At 43.3% G+C, this 21,649-nt stretch overlaps 1 protein-coding gene across 1 annotated transcript; it reads left to right on the top strand.

Moving 5' to 3' along the window:
- Window positions 1-8,804: 8,804 nt before the first annotated feature.
- Window positions 8,805-20,470, top strand: LOC110542832 (serpin B9-like). The gene is made up of 7 exons (XM_060373120.1): window positions 8,805-8,925; window positions 10,752-10,929; window positions 12,450-12,587; window positions 13,042-13,159; window positions 15,015-15,157; window positions 17,857-18,012; window positions 19,090-20,470. The coding sequence occupies exons 2-7, from the start codon at window positions 10,762-10,764 to the stop codon at window positions 19,492-19,494; spliced, it is 1,128 nt and encodes a 375-aa protein (XP_060229103.1). The 5' UTR covers window positions 8,805-8,925; window positions 10,752-10,761; the 3' UTR covers window positions 19,495-20,470.
- The last annotated feature ends 1,179 nt before the right edge of the window (window positions 20,471-21,649 follow it).

Here is a 21,649-nt window from a genome sequence, read left to right as displayed (position 1 = left end):
GGTACTTGCTGCCATGCCTGACATCCTGAGTTCTATTTCTGGAATTCGTGTGGTGGAAGAAGAAAACGGACTCCAGCAAGTTGTCCTCTGACCTCACCATGTGCACGATGCAGTGAGGGAAACAGCCAAGGTCATCAGAGAGCTTAGACAATGTTGTCAAAGAGAGAGCTTAGGATACCTCAGAAACCACTGCCTAAGGTCTGACAACCGCAGCCCTGGCAGAAGATTCCCCAGAAACCTTAACTTTGATGCCTGTGAGGCTGTGGTTCCAGCCCTAGACCAGCCTTGCCATGTCCACACCTGAACAGGTACACAGAAGTAAACTTCCCTTTCATCAGGGCCTCTGAGAAACTCTTGGCTCCCCACATCCCCACATCAAAAATCAATCAAGAACATGTCCCTCAGATTTGCCTATGGGTCAATATATTTAAGGTGTTCTCAACTGAAGTTCCTTCCTCCTAGAGGACACTGATTTGTGACAAACAAATAAGAGCAGAGAACTATTTCTGCCAGGTCTGGTTTGGTGGGTTACTTCCAGAAGCATGAATAACTCATCAGACAGCTGCTCTCTTGAAAAACGCACTCAAAATCCATGGCCACTCTCTTATTAAAGGGCCAACAGTGGAGCAGCTTGAGCAACTTGAAGACATGTCCACTGAGGAGGCCTCTCCCTTAGCCCCTTTTCAGTGGCACACAACCTTAATGAGGGGATTTTGAGCCTGGTAACTTCTTTATGAGTTCTTTTACCCTTCTTCTGTATCCTGAGCTCCACCCACCCACCCAAGAGGGAATTTTTCAAACTGGAGGAAATAGCCACACACAAAAAAAGGCAATGGCTTAGCTCTCTGCACATCTCACACATGACAGATAGTAGGGAAAAACTTTTGAGAGGATGATTGACAAGCAGCTTTCCTAGGAGATGTTGTAGCGCTAACACCCACTGTCTCTGCTCCTCCACTCTGAATGAGGAAGAGAAATAGGCTGGCTTCCCCACACTTCCTGCAAGGTCCTCCTTACCTCACGCTTGGCAAGCAAAATCCTCACTGTCCACCATGAAAAAGCCTTGGGCTATCAGTGTTGAGTGAGACAGGTCTTGCATGGATTCCATAAAGTGCCTATCTCCAGGGCTGATGGAAGCTGTTTCTCCTGAGAGCTTGAATGGGAAAAGACTTTGTTATTGTTATTGGTAGTGAGTTTGTTTTAACACCAATCAACATTTTAATTTAAATTTTAAAAAATTTTCAAGATATTCACACATAAATGTGGCGTTTACATCATTTCCACATCCCTAATCAATTCCTGATACCACGTAAACATTCACCACGTGAGGTGAGAAGACAGCCCGAAGATAAAAGCCCCAAACTTAAAAGACTGCCCATACTTGTAATGTATGTTGCTCTGTAATTAGGAGTCTTCCTATAAACCCCTTTCTGTTTTGATAATTTGATAGTGTGAATCACAGAACCAAAGAAAGTATTAAGTGTACAAAACACAGGTTATTATAAAGAATACAGCTTTTGGTTTCTGGCTCCACCCAAACACTGGAGATCACATATTCTTAGAAGCCATGGAGCTTTCCCTAAAATGGATGATGCATTAGGACACAAAACAAGTTTTAAGAAAGATAAGAAAATTCAAATAAGTCCTTTTAGACTAGCTGCTCTCAATGGAAAAATAATTCCAAATTCAAGTAAGAAAAACTATAGAACAAAAACCAATTCAAGGAGGTTAAATAATATACCATTGACTGATGAATGATTTAATAAAGAAATCCTTCTTTATTAAAATGATAAATAAAGAAATGATTTAATAAAGATTTAATAAAGAATAAGATCAGGAAATTTTCATAAATTAAAAAGATTGAAAACATAACATACTAAACTAGTAGGGTACAACGAATGCAATCCTAAGGGGCAGGTTTGTGGTTGAAAGCACCAATATTAAAAAAAATCAGAGATATCTCAATATAACATAGTGATACATGGCAAGGCTTTGGAAAAGAATGACAAGCAGAACCCAAAATCTGTATGTGGAAAGAAATAGGTCAAGGTATAATTAAATTAATACATGAAATAAAAAAGAACAGAAGGAAATAATAAAATCAAGAGTTGATTCTTGGAAGAGATAAGCACAACTGACGAATTTGTAGCTAAAATAACCACAAAACAAGATCATAGCTAATAAAATTAGAGATGAGAAGGGATCATTACAACAATACTCATGAAACTCAGAAAGTCATGAGGACTATCTTGAAAACATATTCCACCAAACGGGAAAAATAAGAAGGATACTAATGAATTTCCAGACACACACAATCTACCAAATTATGCCAATATGATAAAAATAATTCAAACATATCTACTACAAATAACAATTATTAAAAGAAAGTTCGGGGCCAGGTTAAACCACTGTGGAGTTTTCCAAAACTTTAAAGATTTTGAACACTAATGTTCTTCACACTATTACATAAAATAAAAAAAGAAAGGAATCTATTAAACTCTTTTCATGGAGGTAGAATTATCTTCATGTCAAAATACACACAGATGGAAACACACACGAAAAAGAATGAAAATCATAGACCAATCTCCCTAAACATAGGTGAACACAGATTTTTTTTTTTTTTAATGCTTTCAAACAGAATTCAAGAAAACATCAAGGAGATAATTTATCACAACTAGGCAGGTTTGTTCCAGAGATTTGGGAGAGGTGTGTGGGTTAGTTTACGTCAACATGACACAAAGTAACATCATCTGGGGAGAGGGAACTTCAGCTCAGGGATTGCCTATGTCAGATAGGGCAGTGGGCTTGCCTATGGTACATTTTCTTGAATAAGGATCGATCTGGAAGGCCCAGAGCACAATGGGACATGGTACCCCTGAACAAGTGGTCCTGCATTGTGGAAGAAGGCAAGCTTAGTCAGCCATGGGGAGAAAACCAGTAAGCAGCATTCCCCATAGGCTGTGCTTTGGCTCCTGCCTCCAGGTTCCTGCTTTGATTGCCAGCTCTGGCTTCCCTTGATGATGGACGAGAAACTGAACTGAAATAAACCCTTTCCTCCCCAATTGCTTTTGGTCAAGTTGTGTGGAGTATATCTGCACTACAATCAGAAATAGAACAAAGATGTCCACTTGCTCCAGTGTAGTGCTGAAAACCCTAGCTAGAGCAATAGCAGACAACCAAACAGAAAGGATACAAAGGGAGAAGTAGCTGCTGTGCTCACCACTACAATATGTGAATGTGTGATGGAGAGATGGAAGAGAAAGTGAAGCTAAGGAGTTTGTACACTGCAGAGAAAAGTCCATCTGGAGACTCAACAGTGGTGAGAAACAGTCAGATATGAGGAGGCCATGGTGAGGTTCTCAAGGTGCTGCCCAAGCTGCTGCCAAGGGCTATGCCTGGGTCCATGGTCCTGCTGCCTCAGGGATCTGTGTCAATATCTGTAGCCTGGGTTTCCACCAAAGGCCAAGTAGATGTCCACAGTCTAAGCTGCAACCAGAGACCATGTGCTGCCTTGGGGAAACATGCTGATCTGAGTGGCCCATGCTGCCAGCTGAGGCCATGGGGACATCTGGGCCCAAGATTCTGCTGAGGACCATATCTGGGTTCATAGTCCTATGGTGGCCGGGGTCTGTGTTGATGTCCCAGAGGCCTATGTTACCATTAAAAGCCATACAGAGTCCCTGGTTTGGACTGCCACTTTCAGCATGTACTAAGCTAGCTCCACCCCTTGCCAGACACCACACTCAGGAGAGCTGGCCATGCCCTTCATTTGGGCTGCATAGTAGAGCTGACCCTAATAGCAGGAAGTGGAAGGGGTTGGTGGTGGGGGAGCCAGCCATGAGGGTGTGAGTGTAAGAGAGATGGAACCACCTCTAGTCCTCTATTTGGTGGCCGGAGTGAGGGAGGGATGCTTTCCCTAGACCCCTTGCTCCTTGCTGCCTACAGCAGGTGGGATAGCTGACCCTGATGTCATGAGAGCAAGAGAGCTGTCCCTGCCACTCACTGACTGCAGCCCTCAGAAAAGTGGAACATGCTGCCCCCTGGACAGCCACAATAGTACTGTCCCTGGTGGTGAAGATGAAAGCCAACCGAGCTGGGGACATGAGACAAGAAGAACTGACCTTGCTGCAACTTGGGCAGTGATGGAGAGCTCACCCTGGTGGTGAGAGCACAGGAGAGCTGGCGTGCTGTCCAAATCCCCCAGGCCTACATCCTTTGAGTTGGTGCATCCCTCAATCTACCCCATCTACGAACTGCTGGAGGGCTTGAAAGGCCAGGCCCATATATCAAACACTGCAGGATCTCCATGACACAGGGCAAAAACAGGATATCTGAGAAGAGTGCCTATGAGGATTCTGTATAGGTGGTGTAACAGAACCCAGAGGCCTTGAACAATTACAATGGTTCAATTCATTACAATGAACATTTGCAAGTAAATATGTGTGAACAAAAGAGTATAATTTGTGACGCACTGTGACACCCTACAGCTTCCAAGACAAGGTGTTTTTTTATTCTATCTTATTTCATTTTGTTTTACTTTATTTTATTATATTTTGGGAAAAAGTTTGCAAAGGTGGAGGGCAGATACAAAGGGACAGGGAGATGAGTCAGATTGGGGTGCATATGTGAAATTCACAAAGAATCAATAAAAAGGTTGTTTTTTTGTTTTGTTTTGTTTTTTTTCTTAAAGAAAACAAATGCCAACAGATGCGAGTGAGGATGTGGGGAAAGAGGATTCCGTATTCACTTTTTCTGTGAGTGTAAACTACAGCAGCCACTATGCAAATCAGCACAGACATTTCTCCAAGAGGTAAACAGAGCGACCAGGTAACCCTGTGACACAATGCTTGGGCAGGTGCCCACAGGACTCTATATACTTTTGTTCTCATCTGTTTTCACTACAACTCTACTCATGATGTCAAGGAAATGGAATCAACCTACATGTCCATCAGTAGAGGAGCTGCCAGAACTGTGGCATTCTCAGTTCCCCTTGTGCCACTTTCTATAGCAGTGACATGTGCTATGGTGTGGTACTCATGCTACCTCTGACATAGAAGGAAAGAATCACAGTCATTTCCCCCTTGTGTTTTCAATGCAAATAAACCAGAAGAGCTCAACCTCCCTTTGGTGGCATCACGTGAGTATTCTGAGTCTAGTTCATATTTTTAGTGAATTGAACTTCTGCCTTGCCCTTCCTGTCATCGGTTTTCAGTAATGTTTGCTTTCTTTAAGAAGAGCCCTTCAGGGAGTTAGTATGATGGGGAAAGGATAGGAGCTCCACAAGGACCAAATATATCTGGGCACAGGGTCTTTTCTGAGACTGACATTCAACCAAGGACCATGTATGGATATAACCTAGAACCTCTGCTCAGATGTAGCCCGTGGTACCTCAGTTACCAATTGGTTTCCCATAGAAAGGAGAAAAGGGACTATTTCTAAACAGGAGCTCAATGGCTGGCTCTTTGACTTCCCCACCCCCCAAGGGAGGAGCAGTACTGTTAGGCCACAGAGGAGGACTTTGCAGCCAGTCCTGAAGATACCTGATATAACAGGATCAGATGAGTAGGGAGGAGGTTCCCCCCCCCCATTAGTGGACTTGGAAAGGGGCAGGGTGGAGATGAGAGAGGGAGGGTGGGATTGGGAGGGAATGTGGGAGCAGGATACAGCTGGGATACAGAGTTAATTAAATGTAACTGATAAGAACAAAATAAAATTTTAAAAAAAGAAAAAATATATAAATTAAAAAAAGGGCCCTTCAGCACAAGTGACTTGTCTGGTTTCCTTTCTACTGTGCCCGTGTACCCCCACGGGAAACACAGCCTTCTGAGCACTTGCTCTTGAAGACTAGGGCGACTGTGCTTTAAACAGAAGCAATAACTCTCTAAGCACATTAAAGTTTAAGGAGTGTACTTGAACATTCATGATTTGGGGCTAAGTCTCACTTGGAGAACAGAATGGGAAATGTAGAAGGTATTTGCAGAATTCAGATGAGAAAAATAGTTCTCATGGGTTAGAATGGAATGTTGTAGTTACACCATCTATCTGGGATGTTCTTGGTTGTGTGTGTATGTGAGTCCTGAGGGTGTACGACCCCCCCCCCCCATGCCAGGCCAGGGCTTTACCATGGAGTACTACATGGAGACCCTAGGTTCTCCTCTCCTCTAAAAGACAAAGAGAATAATTTGAATGAGTTTTCTTTTTTGTAACCATTTCAGAAAGACACAAAAACAGTGATGATGATGTATCAAAAGAAAAAATGTCCATTTGGATACATTATGGACCTGAAGTGCAAGGTGCTAGAGATGCCTTACCAGGGCAGAGAACTTAGCATGGTCATTCTGCTGCCTGAAGACACTGAGAACTATTTTTGATAGTAGATAAAAGATAGAAACAATTTAAGGCTGACCAACTGAATGAAAACATATTATAGGTAAAATTATTATTAATATCCTTAGTCAGGCAAAGAAACAATGACTTAGAAATGCTGTCTTGAGATGGCAAAGAAAGACCAAGAAAGTAAAAGAGATTCAGAAAAGGAAAGAAGCCCTTCACTCCTGAGTCTGATTAACACTCTTGCCAGCCCAGTTAACCCTTTCTGTGAAGGTTGGTGACATGCACACAATACTCATTCCATGCAGAGATATTTCAAAGAAGAATGTTAAAACAGCAATCATGCTCACAGCCTAAGCATGCATGGTTGTTCTCCTTTTCCAGCTCCTTTGTCCTGCAGCTCCGTAGGAATCTTACAAGAAATCCTACTTACAGTACAAGGAATGTCTTACCACCTTTCTAAACCATGCTTTTATCTTACCATATTATAATGCCTATGCAAGGCACCACTAAAGTCACATTTCTTTATGAAACACAAGGAAGAGAGCTGAGGTAGGACGGGCAGTTGCTGTAGTCCTGTGGATTACAAGTCCTAAGCAACATCATGATGAAAGTATTTGAATAGGAAAAATACTTGAGGTGCACAAGGATGAAGACCATGTGCCATGAAGCAAAGAGCAAAGAGTGAGGATGATGGTGATGACAATGACTTAGCTGAGGAGGATAAAGTATGGTGAAGAGTATTGCTGTGGGAGCTGTGCTCTGAAGAATGCACAGTGTTTGAAAGCAGAGATCCATGTACTATCAGATTACAGATAAAAAATATCCAAATGAGGGTAGGGGTGGAGCAAGGCCAGAGCATTCCAGTCAAGAAGAGAAAATAACCAGGTCTTTGGTAAGAAGATGAAGAGGAGGATAGCAGAAAAGAAGGAGGAGCTGGAGGAAGCGGGGCTGAGGAAAGAGGAGAAGCAGAGCAGAAAGGAGACTCTGTGTCAGAACACACAAGGACAAAGAGGAAAGTAACCATGAGCCAGCTACTTCAGTGATGTGGGACCAAATGAAAAGTGGCCTTAAGAACACAGGCTAAGAGAGGAGATGGTCCGACTTGTTGTTGGTCAAAGCAGAGGAACTAGAGAAACCTAAAGGTCCAGGAGGTTGAAATCCCATTCTGCTAATGGAGAACAGAGGTAACTGAGGAAGTAGATGCTGCACGTAAGCAAGCCAAAGCTTTCCTCAAGCAAGATGAGCAAGAGCCACAAGCTAAAGGTCCTTCAGCTGTGTCACTTCCTGCCAGGCCAGGGGTTAGAAGACAAGTGGTTTCTTCTGGGAACGTGGAGCCAAGCAGAAGAGGAACACCCTGGAGATGCCAAGGTGCACCACAGCAAAGCATCAGGGAGGAGGAGATTGGTGACAAGCTGTCCATCCATAAGCCACAACAGAGAGCAGGTGGGGTGGAAAGATTTTAGACTGAGTGGAGACAGATAGTTTGAAACGGAGAGAGCTCTCAGGCTCAGCAAAAGTCAAACCTTGATTTTGATGAGGAGAACTAGGTGAGTGATCCTGTAGACACGGTGAGGTTTTCCTGACTGTGCAGTCTTTCTAATGTTCCTGATTCACAGCAAGGCACCTTTCTATGTTGGAGCTCTGCTTATGTGTCCTGGTCTCATATAGCTTCACTCCTTATCGTTTAAAAAGCTTGTCCTTAAATAAGCAAACAAATAACAATTAGAGCTGTATTCATTGTAAAGTGGAATGAGGGTTTCTCAGCAACTTTATAAGATGTAAGTTTAGAGAGTCACCAAAGCCACGTGTGTAGCTACTGCTATGACACTGAAGCCATGCCCTCCTTTGAGAGGTCTGCATGTTTAGGTGAGTCTCATCTTCTCTTCTCCTACTTGGCCTCCATTTGTGTACCACTGTTTTTAAGTATATGTGTGTTTGCTTCTAAATAAATCCAGCTCTAGCTCATACTGACTCATCCTGAAATTCCATTGTGTTGCAAAGTCAAGATCGCACTTGAGTTGAGATCTCTGAAAAGAATTGAGCCCCTGAAGATGGTTTTGTGTAGCAAGTCAGTCACCTGTGCTCTAGTCACTGCCACCTTGAAAGCTTAAGGCTCAGCCTTGGAAACGTCAGGCTAGCAAGAGAAGATTACACATGAATATGTATTCCTTTTACAAGAAATATATATATTCTGTTTACAAGGAATATAGATTCCATTTACATGACTATTGGGGAAAAGGCAGAAGATGGATTAGTGTTTCTCAGGAAAGGAGGATGGGGCTGGGAAAATGAATATCAATAATTGATACCCCTGACACATCCCCACTGCTCAGAACATTATTAAAATCCTGCAAACACTCTTTCATGGCACCCAGCAAAAGCTCCTGCTACTTTCACATTCTCTTAAGGGTCCAGTTTGTCCCCAAACCACACCCATACTCTTCCTACATAGCTAGAGGCAGTCTGTTTCCCCTCCCCTGACCAGAGGCACTCTCTAAATAGGATAAAGAGTCAGCAGAGTCTGGTAGGCAGCACCACTGAGCTGCTGGGGCATCCAGGCTGCAGCTCCTGCTTTGAGAAGTCACTACTGAGGTAGGTGATGGTGCTGGCTCAGGCTGGGGCTGTGGGACCAACAGAGGTCAGCTTTCCAAGGCACAGGCTGAGTCGGAAGGAAAACCAGGACTTCAGATTTAGGAAGGGAGACAGCTGGGATGTGGTATCTGATGGCTTTTTAAAAGGTTGCTCCTCCAGGAACTCCTGACAATGGCAGCAAGGCTGGTTCTCAGCATGGTGTCTTGGAGCTGTGTTGGCTCTTCCTCAGCCAGTCCAAGGGGCTGCAGGTTATTGGGGGACCTTCTCCCCTGACAGCTTTTCTCCTCTGGCCTCCTTCTTGATTCCTCACAGACCAGACCACCTAAATATCTTGCCTCTATCCTCTTCTCCCGGGTATTTTAGAAATAATGTCTCCTTTACTTCTGGGACCTTTAAAGATCTGGAGTCTCCAATCCAAATTTGAGCACCGTTCATTCCCCTTCACATGACAATTCACTCCATGCTGACACAAAGCTCCCTTTTCCTGAGCCTCCTTCCAGGTGCTTAGCCTCTCCCTTGCCTTCAGAGGGCGCCTGATATGATGGAGACAACAATCAGAAAGGATTACCCTTAGCAGTGATGAGCAGACCTGGGGTAGGGCAGTGGCACTCGGGTAGCACAGGCCCTGAGGTTGTCCTGTCCCAGGGAAGGTGGGAGGGGCGAATAGTTTGAACTCAGTGACAGGGATGGGATAGATGACCTTCTAGGTGGAATAAAGAGCACTTCAGGAATGGAGAAGCAACTTTAAAGTGACATAAAAATGGGCAGGAATGTAGGGTGGCAAACAGGGTCACTTGAGAGGACCAACCAGAGGAGAAGTCATTGAAATGAAGCAGCCCCAACATTCTGTCAGAGCCTGGGGGACTTTTGGGGAGGAGGCATGGGTCTAGGTACTCTCTCAGGATGCTGTGTCCCTCTGTCTGGGCAGTGGGCAGATGTATGGGATGGAGTGTTCTGAGGCTCCCTGAGCTGTCTGCTCTGCATTTTAGCACAGAAGGAAACACTCTGGAACACATGTGGTGGAGTGGTGAAGGTCATATGGCTGTGAGAGCACGGCCATGGGATGCACAAAATACTGGGTTAAAGTTCAGCAGCAGTCACTTACTCAGGGCCAAGCTGTCCATTCACCTGGGAGGTGAGGCATGCTAAGAGAAAAGCAGCCTGAGTGCCTGCAGCTGATGCAAGTCCTGAGCAGCCACTGCAGGGGAATGCTCCCTGCTGCACAGCACAGGAGACAGCACCAGCCTGTAGATGGGTCTCATCCAGCATCTCAGTGACTTTCCTGCAGCAACTGGCAAATGTGGAGCGCACTGTCTAATGCCTCATGGATAACTCAGGAGGATTCTTCCCAGCAGAGTCCAGGATGCAGAGTTGATGAAGCCATGCTAGAATACCTAGAGGCCATGGCAGCTTCCTTCCTTCCTTCCTTCCTTCCTTCCTTCCTTCCTTCCTTCCTTCCATCCTTTTTTTCCTTTTTTCCTTCCTCTTTTCTTGCTAGGTCTCTTTATCCTGCTTCTTCAGAAGAGAGGAGTTGGTCTCCATTAAAGAAGACTAGAGCCCACCTCTTAGCTTGTTCTATGTATGGGTTCCTGATGGTCTTTCCTTCTACCTGTGCAGATGAGACAGAACCTAAATGATCTACTGCCATAACCACACTTAGCTAATAATTTAAAATTGTAAAGACCTTGACCAAATATGAAGTTTAAAAATTAAATTTAGAGTGCTTAAGAGCTTTGAAATGACAACCAGAGTAGAGTCCAATTTTCCTCTGTCAGGTCAATGAACATTAGGTACTGTCTTAAGTACCATTTCTCTTTTGCCTCCAGCCTCTGCATCATGAATACTGTGTCAGAAGCAAATGGCACTTTTGCCATCCAGCTTTTGAAGACGCTCTGTCAAAACAACCCTTCCAAAAATGTATGTTATTCCCCTGTGAGCATCTCCTCTGCTCTAGCGATGGTCCTCTTGGGGGCAAAGGGAGAGACTGCAGCCCAGATATGTCAGGTAAGTTTCCTGTCACCCACATACCTACCTCACTTGTCTGAAAGCTGCCAAGAACAGACAGTCGAAGATGCACACACTGTTTCATGGTGCGGCAGTTGTAGAGGAAGGAAGACAGAATCTCCTCCTGTAACACTTCCTTAAAGGCAATGAGTTTCCCTGAGTTTATAAACTTGCGGGGAGACTCTCAAATCTGTGTCCAGACTTCACTTAACAGTGGTGCATAAATAAGTTTATGCTAGGCCTGGTGGCACAGGCCTTTCATTCCAGCTACTAAGGAGAATGGGACAGGAGGATCCCAAGTTCTAGACAAACCTGTTCAAATTAGTTTCAAATAAAAAAGATTTTAAGAAACTAGTTGGATGAGGGGTGGCTGGAAAGGTGGCTCAGAGGTTAAGTGCACTGGCTGTTCTTCTTTCAAAGGTCCTGAGTTCGATTCCCAGCAACCACACAGTGGCTCATAACCATTTGTAGTGAGATCTGGTGCCCTCTTCTGGTGTGCAGGCACACTTGCAGGCACAACACTGTATAAATAATAAATAAATGAATCTTAAAAATAAAAAAGAATATGGACGAAGGGTATCAGGGTTAAAGCTTAGGTTCAGTGTCAGGTACTGCAATGTAAACGCAAAAAAGATGCTGAAATTATAGAACACACAGGTTGGTGAGACCTGTCTTATTTTTAGTTCGATAGAATTTGTAATTATTCATTGGCAAGGAAGGATAATTCCTCCTCTTAATTTTGCCAATCTGCCTTGCATCACCTAAGACACTGAAGGGCATAAAATGTGTGTAGCTGGTCTATGTTCTGGGTGGGCATTGGGTTGGTTCCTTTTAACAAGCATCCTGAGAGCCTTCCAGGGGTTTAGAAATGGTTCTCAGACATGGGGGTGGGGATGGAGGAGGAGTTGTCCAGGGCAGGTAGGAGGCATTGGCCTGAGGTGGTGGTGGGGCCTTCAGCATCCAGTTTAACAGTTGTCGCTGTTGCTCTGTGTTTGGCCAGGTCTTTCTAATGAAGTTCCTTTCAGGTGTAACAGTGCTCATTCTAACCATTTCCAAATTCAGTCAGGAGTACAGGAAGACAAATGCATAAAAGAGGGTTTTTTGTAATTAATAATTTCTGATCTTCCCAAGGTTTTAGGTTCACTAACAATTATAGAGAGCCTGTGTGTGTGTGTGGCAGATGTGGTGTGTGTGTGTGTGTGTGTGTGTGTGTGTGTGTGTGTGTGTGTATGGCAGGTGTGTGTGTGTGTGTGTGTGTGTGTGTGTGTCTTTATGAGAAGGACAGGATTCATTCCTGGCTGTCTTCTCCTTGTTAGTTCCTCTCAGTGCTGGGATTACAGGCAGGCACCACTAGACCCAACTTTTTATTTGCATAGTGAAAATTCAACTCAGATTCTCATGTGCTTTACTTTCTGAGTCACTTCTTTATCTTGAAAATTCCTTGTTTTGCGAATATATATATATATATGCATGTATATTTTCTCACTGAGCTCATAATGTTTCATTCTTTTTCTCCACAGACACTTGGTTTGAACACCAAAGAAAACATCCATCAAGGCTTCCTTTGGCTTCTCAGCAATCTGAACCTGCCACGCCGAAAGTATACCCTCAGCATGGCCAACAGACTCTTTGCAGAGAACACTTGTGAAGTGCTCTCAGTAAGTTGTAGCAGTAGAATGGAAACAATTGTATTCATATGAAATGGTGTTTTGCATTTCAGAAGAAGGACCCTAGGGAACTTGAGAAAAGTCAGGACCAATTTCTACCCAGTCTGAGGGTTTACATCTGTAATATGTGCACTGAGAATGCTGAGACAGGAGGGTCATGAGTTCAAGGCCAGCCTTAGCTACATAGTGAGACTCACATATGAAACCTTCCCTGAAAACCACAATTCTATAATGATAGCATGGAATACACGAATTTTACTACTTGTGATTTTTATTTATTCCCACTGGCAAAGGCCTAAAATATGAAGATGTTAATTGTTTAAAGTGCTATCTACACTGATTTTAGTGTTTGTTTTTTTTTTAATGCCATAGTATTCAGAAGGTTGGTAAGCTTGCTGCAAATTTATTTTTTATTGTTATCTCCCTGAACACTTTTTCTCCAAAGACCTTTAAGGAGTCCTGTCTTAAGTTCTATCAATCGGAGTTGGAGCGGCTCTCCTTTGCCAAAGATGCAAAGAAGTCCAGGAAACACATAAACATGTGGGTCTCCAAGCAGACTAAAGGTCAGAATCTTAAGTCATTTCACACCCCACATTCATTCCTGTCGTTTCCATTCCCCCCTCTCCTTCCTAACCTTCTCTATCTGTTAATTTCCACTTCTCTCCTCCTGGCCTAATCTCAGAGAGTCAAAGTGATGCAGACTGGCTAGCCCGCATGGTATAATTTCGAGCTCAGTGAATTCATGGAGGTTCTACTCAGACACTTAGATTTTGAAAGCAGAGCTGTTTGTGTATTTCTCTAGAACAGAGGGGGCCGATGCAATTGTTCTGAAAACTCAATGGGCCTGTTTTCCATTCTAACAGTTCACATTACAAGACACAGGTGGCCTACAGTGTTTACAGGTCAGCTGACTCCACCATCTCTGAGATGGAGATCCATGGGCAGACCTTCCCCACAGTTCTGCCTGGGGCTGCTTCTTCCTATAGTCTGTGTTGATTTATCCCCCTCTCCCCACCTCTGAAACGTAGAGCACACTCCTTGCTTCAGGTCTGTTACTGACATTTGAGGACACTAGACTTCATTTCCACTGGACACACTCTGTCAGGGCTGCTCAGTTACATTAACCTAAAAGCACCTTGCATTTGGGTTGGAACCTCATTTGTTTTTATGTCAGAGAAGACATCTTGGAGCATTGGTCTTTGAGATCATTGAGATCATCTTCAGATATTTGAACCATTCAGATGCCTCTGTATCACTAGCTACATTTCTATTTCTTCTCAGAGAGAGACAGAAGAGAGAGAGACAGAGAGAGAGAGAGAGAAAGAGAGAATCTCTTCTAAAGACTAAACAACCATTTCTTGTTGGAGTCTTTCCTCCTGTGCACACTTGCTATTGTAAGTTAGCAAGGATTGCCTTGACCAGTGAAAGAAGGGAATCTGTTCCTTTCATCTGCATTATCTCTCCCAGGTATAGACAGCTCTCCAAAGTGTGGAGTGGTAATACCTCCTCCACAACTGCTTTCTGCCTTTGAGTCTCTGACATGTTGTCTAATCGTAGATGGTGGAGGTCTAGGTGAGATGCTGTATTTAACATTAGTAGATTAGTATGTGTTCTCCAGAGGAACAGAATGCATACATAGTATAGAGGGAATTTAGTAGATCGGCACACACAACTCAGGCTGAGTAGTCAGCCATTGACCATTGAATGTGGAGAAGCTGAGAATCTGGTGCCTGCTCAGTCTGGGAGGCTGGAGACCTCAGCAGTCTCAGTCTGGCAGGCAAAGCCTAGAGGATTCTGCAGAGTCACTAGTCTTCATGCTCATGATGGCCAGATCAGTTGTCAGCTAAACATGGCAGGTGCAGTGGCTTCAACAGTGCCCTCACCGGCAAGGACTGAAGCAAGCAGACAAAACAGTCTGCTTCTCCCTCAGACCTTTATATCTACCAGCACAACAAAGTGTTACCCACCCTGGGGAGATCCTCTCCCTTAGTTATTCTGTCTGAGCAATGTCCTCACAGATTTGCCCACAGACATGTCTCTTAGCTGATTCAACTACAGTGAAGATGGCAACCAGCATTAGCCACCCCAAGGGGTAACCCTCCTACCCTCCCACCCACTTCCACTGTTCTTGCTTGTTTTCTTCTCCATCCTGGAGTCTCTTTTTCTGCTTCTCTCTAACCTGCTTTCCTTGAGAGAATTACAAGGCTCTCACCATCCTCACCTTGGCTATGTTCCCCCAGCATGCATGACCTCAAGCCAGACATGGCTCTTGGTGTTTTGTTTTGATTCATTTTTTACTGTGTTTATCCAAATTCAGCAAATTGGAAAACATAAAGCTCGAATCTGCCCAGATATCACATCACCGTATGTCTCATCGGCATATAAACCAACCTGAGTGAAGTCTCTGCTTTCTCAAAGGCAAAATTCCGGAGCTGTTGTCAGAGGACGCAATTGATTCAGGGACCAGGCTGGTTCTTGTCAATGCCTTATATTTCAAAGGAAAGTGGGAGCAACCATTTAACAAAGAATTAACCCGTGAAATGTCCTTTGAAATAAGCAAGGTAAGGAACAGCATCTAAAGTTCAAAGGAAATATCCTTATATTTCAAAGGAATGTGGTATCAACAATTTGACAAAATTTGCACAATGGAAATGGCCTTTAAAATCAGCAAGTCAAGGAACTCTATCCAAAAGATCATGCCAGTGTGATGGGGAAAAAAAAATTGCATGAAAAGCTTTAATCGTGAATGTGCAATTCATGGCTCAGTGATAGAGACTAAATAACCTGTGTGGGGTGCCGGGATTGATCCTCAGCCCAGGAAGAAAGAAAACAGAAAAGTACACACACACACACACACACACACACACACACACACACATACACACAGAGACAGAGAGAGAGAAACAGAGAGGGAGAGATTTCTCAATGAAATTTTAAACTCAGTAGAAAAATTATAAGGATAAAGAGTATTTCCTGTCTTTGCGAATTTACATTCTCATGGTGCCTCTTACCACTTCTGATAATTTGTCATAAAACCTTTGTTTCTGCCTCGTTCTAAAAACTAAATTTTCCTTTACACTCAAGAAAGCAAAAACAGGTGCTGAAGAACTATAATACATGTATGGAGCTCTAGGCAGAGTAGAAAAGAATGCACAAACATTTATAGAATTAGTATTTTTCATTTGAAATTAGCATTTTGAATTATCAGTCATTTGAGCAATATTAAGTAGTATTTATAGCTTTCTAATATTGAAAATGAGTGATTAAGATCTCGGTTTGAATTACAGTATAATTACATAGATATTAGAATAGTAAAAATTAAGTAGATATTAGAATAGTTTCTCCAATTGCCATAAAGTATATTAAATGCATGTTGGAGCATTATAGATGTTAAAGTAATCGTTCATTTTTTATTAGCAATACACTAAAAAGTTTGTAAAAGAATGAGATTGTAGCCAGGCAGTGGTGGCACACATCTTTAATCCAAGCATATGGGAGGCAAAGGCAGGCTGAGGTCAAGGCCAGCCTGGTCCACAGAACATGTCCTAGGACAGTCATGGCTACACAGAGACACAGAGAAATGAGAAACCCTGTCTTGAGGAAAAAATTTTTAAAAAAGAATGAATTCATTTATTAGGAAATTTAGTGTTTATTAGGTATGGTCTGTAGCAAATTTGTGTGATTTCTATACCACGGTGATTAAAATCTGCTAAGCTGGCCCACTTCTCTGTTTAAAAATACTGCTGGACTGTTAGAGCTGAACCACCTGGAATAAGTGACAAAAAGATACATGACGTTCTATCCAGATGGTTCCCAACTGGTAATGGTGGACACACAAGCATTTTCTGCTTTGTGAAGGGTTTGTCACACTGTTACTGCATCACAAAGATACATGAGATCTGTCCAGATGCCTCCCAACTTTTAATAAATTGACTTGGGTTTTTCATTCTCTCTTGGGCTATCAGGATGTAGCTCCACCCTGAGCCTGTGAGTGTATGTGCTCCTGAGATTTCTGCTTAGTGATGGGTTAGAAGGTTGTGACCCATTGTGAACCTCTGAGCATGTGTGCTACTGTACCCAGGGAGTTTTCTGAGAGAATGTGTCTGTCTATAGTTTCTCTCACAACACTATGAAAATATTCTGGTCTATGTTATGATAATTTTTTCTGTTATTCAAAATTGATTATGCTGTTTCCTTAGATACAATTCTTAACCACATTAAATGCTGAAAATCCAACATGTGGTGTAGGATTTTCCATTAGAGTAACAAACTCTCTGAGATAGTCAACCTAAAAGGAAGAAATGTTTATTTTGGCTGATGGTTCAGAACGCCATTTGGGTCAGTTGGCCCAGTCACTCCAGGTTGTGGTGGTGCAGTGCAGCATGATGGAAATGCATGCTGGAGGCTCTTTGCCTCACAGCACTCAGGAAGCAGAAGAGAGAAGCAGGAAGGGGCTGCAGTGCCCATATCCCCTTCCAGGAAACACACTCTCCAATATTGACCTTTCCCCCCATTAGTCCCTCTCTCTTAAAAGATTGGCTACTTCTCAGTAGTCACTATGTGAAGACAAAGGCTTTGAAATATGAACCTTTCTGGAATATTTATACCCAACTATAGGATTTTAAAATAGCAATATTTGAATGCTACATTTCCTTTTCTGGATAATGCCTCATCTTTCTGTAGCTAGCCCCCATCCTGATTGGTTTGTTGTTTCTGTTCTTGGTGGGTGTGTGTTCCTGACACAAGCTAGCTCTAGAGGCATATCTATCTGGGCATTTTCTTGATTAATGACTGGTGCAGGAAGGCTCAGCACACTGTGGGTTGTGCCAGCAATGGGCACGTGGTCCTGAGTTATGTAAGAAAGCAGGCTGAGAAAGCCATGAGGAATAAGCCAAAAGACAGCACTCCTCTGTGACTTCTGCCTGAATTCTTGCTGTGACTTCACTCAGCGATGGAATGTAACCTGGGAGTTGTAATATGAAACAAACCCTTCCTTCCCCAAGTTGCTTTTTGACATGTTGCTTTCTCACACAGGATAAACCCTAACAACACAGTCCCTCCCATATCTGCTTACACCCAACATTTTTAATGACATCAGGAACAGGCAGGCAGACCTTGTCTAAGTGGTCACTGGAACATGAATATTGTTTTCATCGTGACTGCCAAAAATTTCACCATGACTCCTGAAATTAGCTACAGCTCATTTGGAAACCTGAACTCGCTCAGTAATATGTTTCATATCATGTATTTGACTTTTCAGAAGAAGAAAAAGCCAGTGCAGATGATGATGCATGAAGACATATTTAACTTGGCCTGTGTCGATGAGGTGCAGTCGAAGTTGCTGGAGATTCCCTATAAGGGCATGGAGCTGAGCTTGTTGGTCCTGCTCCCAGATGACGGTGTGGACCTCAGAAAGGTGAGGGAGGAGAGTCCATAGCATTCACTCCTCTAAGTGTCTTCAAGATGAAGCAAGTGTCCTTGGTGCCCTTTATCATTAGAACAGAGCTCAAAGTTGTCATCTTAGCAATTGCCAATTGAGGTAGTGGTACTCACAGACCCAGCTTCGAGTTAGGTGTGAGCTCTGGGTTTGGGGCTCAAAGGTGTGCATGACTAAGGGGTCCTTGTAAGCAGAAGAGCTCATCTGGCCATCAGCATCCAGCTCCCCAAGTGTGGTGTTGCTTCTTTAGGGTGTTAGCTCCTTTCTCATCACTGACAAAATGTCTGACATTGAGTAACCTAGAAGAGGAAGGATTTATCTTGGCAAAGAGATTCAGAGGGTTCATTTCAAGTTACCTGGCCCCATCATTGGTTGCCACAGTGGCAGGTGCATACGGCAGGGAACACAGACCTTTTCCTTACAGGAAGCCTAGAAAGGACAAAAGACAAAGGATCAGGGATGCACTCTCCAGCATCTCCAGCAGATACTTCCTGCATTCAGCTGGACCCACCTTATACCTGAAGTTTTACCTGCCTCCCAAATGTTGCTTAAAAACAAGGGTTCTCTATGCACCTTGGCAGGGAAGGGAGGGGTCCACTTTCAAGCCATAACAGCTCACAAAAGAAACAGAATTGCACCCTGGATTGACTGTCCTTCTGGTGTGGCTCATACCAAGAGTCCTTTCTTTTCTGATTTTTAATTTTTATTTCATCAGCAAATGATTTAGTATCTTCACCTAAGTCTAGATCAAGAAAACAAATGCAAACAGAACCTAAGCCATAAGCATCTGGGCAAGGATACCTGTCAGAATAAAAGATGTCTTAGATGTGATTTAGGAGAGAACAGCCCAGTCTTCCTCCCCTGGGTTGATTGGCCTCCGTGCACATCAGGCAAGTTGCATAAAAACTAGGAGAATATTGAGACCGGCATTTTGACCTTGAGAATAGGCCATGCCCTGTATGTCATGACGGAGGGTGCTGTGAGCAAGAAGTGCCCCTGGGGCTCTGGGTAAGACCTCAGCTGTGAATCTGAAAGTCTCTAATTCTGCTTTGTCAGGTGGAAAACAATCTCACTTTTGAGAAGTTGACAGCTTGGACCAGACCAGACTTTATGGAGAGCCGTAATGTTGAAGTTTACCTTCCAAAATTTAAGCTACAAGAGGATTATGACATGGAGTCCGTGTTTCAACAGTTGGGAATGGCGGATGTCTTTGATGGTAACAAGGCTGACTTATCAGGAATGTCTCCAGAGAGAGGCCTGTGTGTGTCCAAGCTTGTTCACAAGAGTGTAGTGGAGATCAGTGAGGAAGGCACAGAGGCTGCAGCAGCATCCTCTGCCATAGAATGTTGCTTTGCCAGTGAGGATGACTCAATTTTCTGTGCTGACCGCCCCTTCCTCTTCTTCATCAGGCACAACAAAACCAACAGCCTCCTCTTCTGTGGCAGGTTCTCATCTCCATAAAGGCACATTTTTTATGTGGGGGATAATTCTCTCTTCTACATCTCCTCACCTGCTCCAGCTCTGTGACCATGGGCAAATACTGAGAAACCATGTTCCAAGCTGAGGTCACTTGCCTCCTGTCAGCCTGATCTTATGATGTCCACATATAGCCCTCCCTATCCTGACCTTCATCAGTGTGCTTTGTCAGGTTATATCAGACAATGCCATGTAGCATATGCTGTGCCACTGATAGTATACCTTACAGCTAATAACTTATAGCCAGAAGTGGTTTCACTGTGTAAGAGGGCCATAATGGAGCTAGAGAGGAGGCTCAGTAGTTAGGAGCATTTGCTGCTTTACAGAGAACCCACGGATATTCCACACCAAACACATGACTGCTTACAACCTCCTGCAACTCCAGGTTCATGAACTTGATGTCATTTTTGTTTTCTACTGGCTCCTGCATGCACATGGTACACTTACCCTCACTCAGGCTCACACACAGAGAAATAAATTTAAATTTTTTAAAAGAGTGCTGTAGGTTTATTAATGGCTGGATAATATCTGCTATTGTGGTGTTTTTATTTTATTGCAATTATTCTTGTAACAGTATCAATAGTTTATGGGTAAGCATCAGTGACATGCCATTATCATATCTTCATCATGTACCACCAATCAGGGACACTGATTCTTCCTTTTCCTCTATGTGTAACCACCAATCTGCTTTCTGTCTCTGTGGCTTTATCTATTGATGACACTTTATATAAATGGACTCTCTGCTTTCTTGATAATGTCCTCTAATACACACAGGTTTCTTTGGTCAATGAACTTCCCCTTATTTAATATTGCTCTTGACATATGGCTTCCATGTCACAGCTAAGAATCCCACTGCCAAACTGAAGGTCACAAATAACTACCTCTATGTTTTTCTCCACTGCTTTCATGGCTTCTGACTTTTATGTTTGGGTCACCGATCAAATTTGAATTAAATTTTTAATTAATATATGATGTAGGAACTCAATATGATTATTTTTATATGAACAGCCAATTGTCCCAGTACTTGTAATTGTGTTTGAATTGTGAGTTAATGACTAATGCAAAGGAAAGCCATGCTTCGACTAGTGGGCTAGGATAGGAGTTACTCAATTACATATATTGAACAATACCACAAGACTGAAAGAAAAATATCAGAAATGAACAGGAAATGAAGGCTAAACTGAAATATCTGAAATCAAAGGTCCTCAGAAATGGCTAGGTGGGCAAAGAAGTTACTTGCTGCCATGCCTGACAACCTGCGTTCTATTTCTGGAATTTGTGTGGCAGAAGAAGAAAACGGACTCCAGCAAGTTGTCCTCTGACCTCACCATGTGCACCATGCAGTGGGGGAAACAGCCAAGGTCATCAGAGAGCTTAGACAATGTTGTCAAAGAGAGAGCTTAGGATACCTCAGAAACCACTGCCTAAGGTCTGACAACCACAGCCCAGACAGAAGATTCCTCAGAAACCTTAACTTTAGTGCCTGTGAGGCTGTGGTTCCAGCCCTAGACCAACCTTGCCATGTCCACACCTGAACAAGTACACAGAAGTAAACTTCCCTTTCATCAGGGCCTCTGAGAAACTCTTGGCTCCCCAGAGCCTCACATCAAAAATCAATCAAAAACATGTACCTCAGATTTGCCAATTGGTCAATATACTTAAGGTGTTCTCAACTGAAGTTCCTTCCTCCTAGAGGACCCTGATTTTTGTCAAACAAATAAGAGCAGAGAGCTATTTCTGTCAAGTCTCATTTGGTGGGTTACTTCCAGAAGCATGATTGACTCATCAGACAGCTGCTCTCTTGAAAAGCACACTCAAGATCCATGGCCACTCTCTTATTAAAGGGCCAATAGTGGAGCAGCTTGAGCAACTTGAAGACCTGTCCACTGAGGAGGTCTCTCCCTTAGCCACTTTTCAGTGGCACACAACCTTAATGAGGGGATTCTTGAGCCTGGTAGCTTCCTTATGATTTCTTTTACCTTTCTTCTGTTATCCTGAGTTCCACCCACCCAGCCAAAAGGGAACTTTTCAAACTGGAGAAAATAGCCGCGCAAAGAAAGGCAATGGCTTAGCTCTCTGTACATCTCACACATAATAGATGTCCACAGATTCTTAGACAAGATCTTTTTTATGTTTTCTT

The sequence above is a fragment of the Meriones unguiculatus genome, chromosome 19 (genome assembly GCF_030254825.1).
Source record: "Meriones unguiculatus strain TT.TT164.6M chromosome 19, Bangor_MerUng_6.1, whole genome shotgun sequence".
NCBI classification, from domain to species: domain Eukaryota; kingdom Metazoa; phylum Chordata; class Mammalia; order Rodentia; family Muridae; genus Meriones; species Meriones unguiculatus.
Note: the sequence above shows the minus strand (reverse complement) of the source record. Positions and strands in the feature narration are given on the sequence as shown.

Excerpts from the sequence above, each read along its gene's own strand:
- LOC110542832 (XM_060373120.1), top strand. The coding sequence starts at position 10,762 with ATGAATACTGTGTCAGAAGCAAATGGCACTTTTGCCATCCAGCTTTTG. Across the intron at positions 10,930-12,449 it reads CTGCAGCCCAGATATGTCAG|ACACTTGGTTTGAACACCAA; the intron begins GTAAGTTTCCTG and ends TTTTCTCCACAG. Across the intron at positions 13,160-15,014 it reads GGTCTCCAAGCAGACTAAAG|GCAAAATTCCGGAGCTGTTG; the intron begins GTCAGAATCTTA and ends GCTTTCTCAAAG.